This window comes from Numenius arquata, chromosome 11 (assembly GCF_964106895.1).
Source record: "Numenius arquata chromosome 11, bNumArq3.hap1.1, whole genome shotgun sequence".
Lineage (NCBI taxonomy): Eukaryota > Metazoa > Chordata > Aves > Charadriiformes > Scolopacidae > Numenius > Numenius arquata.
Genome location: NC_133586.1, coordinates 45,393,209 through 45,399,208, shown reverse-complemented (window position 1 = coordinate 45,399,208; position 6,000 = coordinate 45,393,209). Strand labels below are relative to the sequence as shown.

The window sequence follows — 6,000 nt, the reverse complement described above, 5'->3', positions numbered from 1 at the left end:
TGCAGAGAGGATTTCATTCAGTCTGTAACCTCTTGAGACTACTGTGGGGCACAAAAGACAGGAGAATGAATTACGTCTCATAAATGTGTCTGTATCACAAACGCCTCCCCTTCATGAGAAGTTTATCCATAACTCGTTAGTTTTACGCTGGTCTTTGTGGCACATTTCTGACAACTCTTGGTAACATCCGAGCACCCTGAGTTTACAAAATGTAATTTCATCAGTTACTGGAATCCATGCAGTTGTGTATGGTCGGTTGAACGGAGGTGTTACTATCATGTTAACAATGTTCTGCATCTGTAAATATAGAAGAGCTCCGAGTGAATGAGCTCTCTTAGGCATGGATAGGGGGCCTGGGACATCTCTCAGCTGCTCAAACACACACCCATTTCAATGTTATAGCCACTCTATTAAAGATAGGTTTCATTATTTAGTATATTTTCTCACTAAAACAATATTTAGTTTTGAGCTAAAAACCAGTTTCACTAACAGCCATGGGCGGTGCTTGTTGCTTGCCTTGCCTATGAGGTTTGGGGTTGCCGTGGGGCTGTGGGCTCCAGGCACTCAGCATTCAAATCTTGGTTGTATGAAATTAGTTAGGTGTAAAGCATACATGTAATAAAGTTATCAAATGGAGGAGTATCACATAAATATTAATGGCTAAATCAAAATGGTCCTAATGTTCTGCCTGGTGCCTGGAATATTTTGCAATTGGAACCACAGGAGATCTCAGCGAGCTGCACGACCAGCAGCCACTTCCAGTGCTGTAGCCTGTTAGGAAAGCAGTAACTGGGCTGCCGTGATCATTAGAGAGATGTAATTGCAGTTTTCACGTCTGTGATGTGATTTAATTATGCATACCGTGCCTAACTTCCCTCTGTAATTTCCACTGGAGATGAGATCCATCCCTTTCTCAGGTAGATCTGCAGGTAGTTTCTGGGTGCAGTGAAAACAGCAGCATTTGCTTCAGGGAGTCGTCTGCATTTCCAGGCTACGTGAGAGTCTCATCGGGCGAGTCACACACCAAGACAAAAAGTGACTTTCCATGGAAACTGCTTATAAAATACTGTCTCCTTATTTCCTATCTTGTTTCCTGGGGTGGACCTGAGATACACAATAGCGCTTCATCTTCAGCCTTCTCTTCTGCCTGATGCAAGCGGAGCGAGCTGTCATCTCCAGGCAGGGAGGCTTTGCATTGCCTGCAGCCCAGACTTGGATTTTAGGGTTTTTTTCCACATCCAGAGAGGGTATTTTGAATAAAGAGAAAGATACGAAGGTGAAATGAACAGCTTCTCTCTTGGCTGGCACAGGTGCTTTGCGTCTCTCTGGTGTAAGTGCAGCCGTGCTGTCATCTGCCGGTGACAGCACAATTAGCGAGACTGCAGCCAGATGATGGAACCAAACAGCAAAACGACCCAGCGCTCCCGGCGAGGCGACAGCAGCAGGCGGGATCGGCGAGTGGTTTGTCGTTAACCAAAAACTTGTCTGCAGAGTAATTAATCAGCAGGAAAACCGGGGGTGTGAGCATCGGCTGCTCATCACGTTGCTTCCTTCCGACCTGCCCTCTGGATGCTGTGGGCTTTCCCACCCTGCGCACCTGAGCGGGCCGGGGCTGTCAGAGCTCTGCCCGAAGGAGCGGGCTGCGAGCGGAAAGGCGTCAGAGAGACCGATCCAGATCTGTTCCCCCTAAACGCCGCCGTCCAGCGGGGTGCTGGGGGGGCTGAATCCAGCGCGCTGCCTCAGAGGAACCCATCCTACAGCGCCCTACCCAAACAGCCCGTGGTTTAGTTTGCGGGCTGGGGCTGGGGGTGCCTTTGGGTCGCTCCCGCGCTCCGAGGGCGGGGAGCGGGGCCGGCGCTGCGGGGCCAGAGCGGCTCCGCGGGACGGGGTCCCGGTGCGGAGACCCCGACCCTGGGGCTGGGGCGTCCCGCCGAGAGAGCCCGGGGTCTCCCGAGGTAGACCCCGGCGGGGTCAGCGCTGCGGGACGCGGGGGCCCCGCCGGCCCCCCCCCCCCCCCCCCCCCGCGGTGCTGGGCGGGCTGAGTCAGCAGCCGCGGCCGAGGCGCTGCCCGCCGCTCCGGAGCCGGTGCCGGCAGCATGGGGTCCGGGCCGGCCGCCCCCCCCGCCGGGCAGGGCCCGCAGCCAGCCCTCCCCGCCTAGGCTGCCTGGGCACCGCGGGAGCCCCATGGGCTGAGGAGGGGCCGCGGGATTGTCTTGGTTTTTTTTTTAGTTGGGTTTTTTTTTAAGCTCTGTATGGTTTTACTCTCCCCCACCTTCCCCCCTTTATTTTTTTAATTACCGTGTCGGAAGATGAAATGCTTCTCGCGTTATCTGCCGTACATCTTCCGACCGCCCAGCGCCATCCTCTCCTCCAGCTGCCATGCGGAAGGTACGCGGGCGCGGGGGGGCTGGCGGGCAGGGCCCCGCCGTTCTCCTCCAGCTGCCGTGCGGAAGGTACGCGGGCGCGGGGGAGCTGATGTTCGTCCCGGGAGGAGGCTCAGAAGGCGGGAAGAAGGCTCGGGGGGCGTCTGGGGGCTCAGCAGAAAATGCCCGTGTTTATGGCTGTCGATGCTTCTCGTTTACCGGTAACACTGCACTAATTGTGCAAGTGAGCAAGCGGCAGGGGAAGACTTTCTCGTTATCGTGCTGCACGATTTTCAGGTTTATGTAGTTTGTAATGTGGCCTTTAATTCAGCTGTATATTCCCAAGGAAATGGGAAACCTGTTATCTAGCACTGCCTGGGTTTGGTTATCTGTGCCCTTTCATTCAGAAAAGCCTGTTTTCAGGTCTCAGCAAAACAGCTCTGACGTTATTTGGGATAAATGAAATGTTCTCAGCAGTGTTTGAACTTTCTCTTTTCTGGGCAGGAAAGCGAAGTATCGTGTCCGCGTTCACTGAGATTCCGGTGGGACTTCTCCCATAGGGAGTGCTCATTCATGCGCTGCGTAACCCCGTGTGATACGACTGCGTTGGCTGTGTGTGAACTGTCAGTTTGGTGAATCATCTGCAGCTCGGTTGGATCCACATTTCCCACCGCTGCTGCTCCCCTGTGGGGAAGGAACCACCGCGATTTCCCTCGAGCGCCCTAACCACAGTTAGTTAATGAGGAAGAACACCCTTCCAGTCACGCGCTTTCACAGGCTTGTTGCCTGGTTCGCGGCTGTGTGTGTAGATCCGTGGGCGATGGGGGATCCCGACGGGGCAGGGGTGTGTGCCTGGGCCCGAGAAGCGTGTGTTAGTGTCGGGTTTGCTGAGCGCCGCGGCAAGGCTGCAGCAGCCGCACACTTGGGATGTACGTTTACAAAACTAACCACTTCAGAACGAATACCTGTATACTCATCAAAATAACTGCCTGGGGTTTTAAATGCAAACTTTTTTGTTGTTGTTTCTGCAACACGTTCAGCTGGAGGATATCAAAGATGATTGAAATCCTCAGCTAAGTAACCTTCAGAGAGCAAGCCTTTGAATTGAGAAAGCAGTATCCTTTCCTGCAGACGAGGAAGCAAGCACAAAGATGGGAACTGCTCTGAGCTCATACAGTCACCACGCTTTGAGTCATGCCTATGTTTTTCTTCCAGAATTTAAACAGAAATGTGGTTTTGTGCACTTTTCTGAGCAGGGTTTGAAATATTTCCTGTTCTGCAGAAGTGTAGTTCTTTTCGGTACTTTGATATTTAGACGTAATAGTTATTTACAGGTTGGATCATTGGGCCAAGGCCAATGGGATGAGGTTCAATAAGGCCAAGTGCCGGGTCCTGCATTTCGGTCACAACAACCCCAGGCAACGCTACAGGCTTGGGGCAGAGTGGCTGGAAAGCTGCCCGGCAGAAAAGGCCCTGGGGGTGTTGGTGGACAGCCGGCTTAACATGAGCCAGCAGTGTGCCCAGGTGGCCAAGAAGGCCAACAGCATCCTGGCCTGGATCAGGAACAGCGTGGCCAGCAGGAGCAGGGCAGTGATGGTGCCTCTGGACTGGGCACTGGTGAGGCCTCACCTCGAGGGCTGTGTTCAGTTCTGGGTCCCTCGCTACAGGAAGGACATCGAAGTGTCCGAGCGGAGGCCAAGCCCCGGGTTGCACCGTTGCTGTGCATTCTGGTGCTGGCTGCTGTTCTTTCTCCTGGGGGAAAAAGCTTCCCACTGTACTGCGGATAGATTTCTACTTGCTTGGGAAATAGGAAACATACAAATAAAAGAAAAAGTACCTGAAAGGGAGACCATGCAGGACAGTGCAGCAGGTCTGGGTGTGCGATAGAATGGGGAGGAGCCGCAGCTGGTGACCAAGGGCTTTGGAGCCCTGCCGTGCTTCGAGGGGACGGAGGAGCGGGACCATGCAGATGTGACTCATGTTGGAGAACAACAAGTGGTGGGGGCACGGGAAGGTCTTGAGTCGCAGCTGCAGAAATGGAAACAAAGGGCTGGCTGTACGGATGCCACAGGCCGTGGTCTGGGTCTGAGGCTCGTTAGTTAACATCTCGACTGGCTTTGTCACTTTATCGGGGTGGCTGCACTCACTTTTGCTGGACCCTCCTGCATGCCCGGCAGAGCAGCAGGCTGTCTGTCCTCGAAGGGCCCTGTGGGCGCTCCGTGCGCTCTGCCCTGGTGACACTGCCCCGGTGACGCTGCCCGCACCGTCCCCCCTGCGGCTGGATGGGGCGTACGGCCGGGCATCCTGAACAGCCACCCGGGGAGCGGTGTGAGCACAGAGCAGCTGTATCACGAGCACAGGGAAAGAAATGAAAAGGCAGTTTAATAAATAGATTTTAAAAAATCAGTGGGGTAAATATTACGCGTTTGAAAATGAATGTTTCTTTCAAGGGCTGTGGAGAATGGCTGGCACCCGCGCCCGGGGGCTCTGCCCGAGCTGCAGCTGCAGCAGAGGCACAGGGCAGCAACTGTCCTTGGTGGGCACCAGCCCACGCTGCAGCCCCGCTCTGCCCTGCCGCCGGGCACAGAAAGCCCTTGTCCCCGGTCCCCGCCGTCACCCGAGAGAGGGCAGAGCCTGCCGGAGTGATCCCGACCCACGGCCACCAGCCCGGTCCCCCGCGGTGCTGCTGTGCCCAGCGTGGGTGTGCGGGGAGCTGGGCTGGCACTCCGGGGTCAGGTCTGTCCCGCGGGGAGCTCAGACAGAAAGTGCTTTGGTGTGTGAGGCCTGGCGCTAACTTGGTTCATGTAATGTGATTACTTTAAGGAAGTCAATCTGCTGCCTTAGGAATACCTTCACCTTTAATTTATTAATACGAGGTGTTCAGACTGGCCAGTGTCTGGCTGGTGAGTTTCCCAATGGCAAGGCAAGCAACAAGCACCACCCGGGGCTGTTAGTGAAACTGGTTTTTAGCTCAAAACTAAATATTGTTTTTGTGAGAAAATATACTAAATAATGAAACCTATCTTTAAGTAGAGTGGCTATTTCCTGAACATCTTGATACAAGACCCAGAGCCCTTGAAAGACCCAAACGTGACTTTGTTTTAAAATCAAGGATTTTGAAGGTATAATAATTCCCAGAGTACTTGTATTAATAGTTCCCTGGCTACCAAAAGGCTACCAGAGAGTGGAGCAATTCCTATGTTTAAGTATCCCCAAGGTAACGATCATTTTGTGTTCTCTGAAGACTTTAACAGTTCCCTGTTTTTCCGCATCTCTCAGTTTGTGCCCAGGCTTTGTGGTAACATTTCTGGGGGTTTCAGCGGAGGTGACACAAAGGCTGGGATCTCTCATCACTTATGTTTGAGCCAGTTTTAAAGCTTTGCTCAAAGGTGCCCTTAAGCTAGAGGGTTAGCTTTTTAGGGCTCTTTAACATGAAAGCTCAGCCAGAGGCACCTTAAAACTAAGCTTACCTGAGGGGCACCTCTAGGCTAAGCTTTTGGCCTTTGGAATATTTTTGAGTGATGCGAGTAAAAAAATAAAAATAATTATTTCCTCATATGCTCCAGACAGCGGATTCCTCTGTGGGTGAGCACAGACAGCAAGGCCAGGTTTTACCTCTTGTCATGTTTAGATCAGT

General features: G+C 53.2%; 1 protein-coding gene across 1 annotated transcript in view; it reads left to right on the top strand.

Annotated features, from left to right (window-relative positions):
• The first annotated feature begins 2,309 nt into the window (after positions 1-2,309).
• The window catches only part of PPP2R2B (protein phosphatase 2 regulatory subunit Bbeta), a 75,684-nt gene continuing 71,993 nt past the window's right edge, over positions 2,310-6,000 (top strand). The window contains exon 1 of the mRNA XM_074156790.1: positions 2,310-2,388. Coding sequence (XP_074012891.1) covers positions 2,310-2,388 — 79 coding nt within the window. The remainder of the gene's footprint in view (positions 2,389-6,000) is intronic.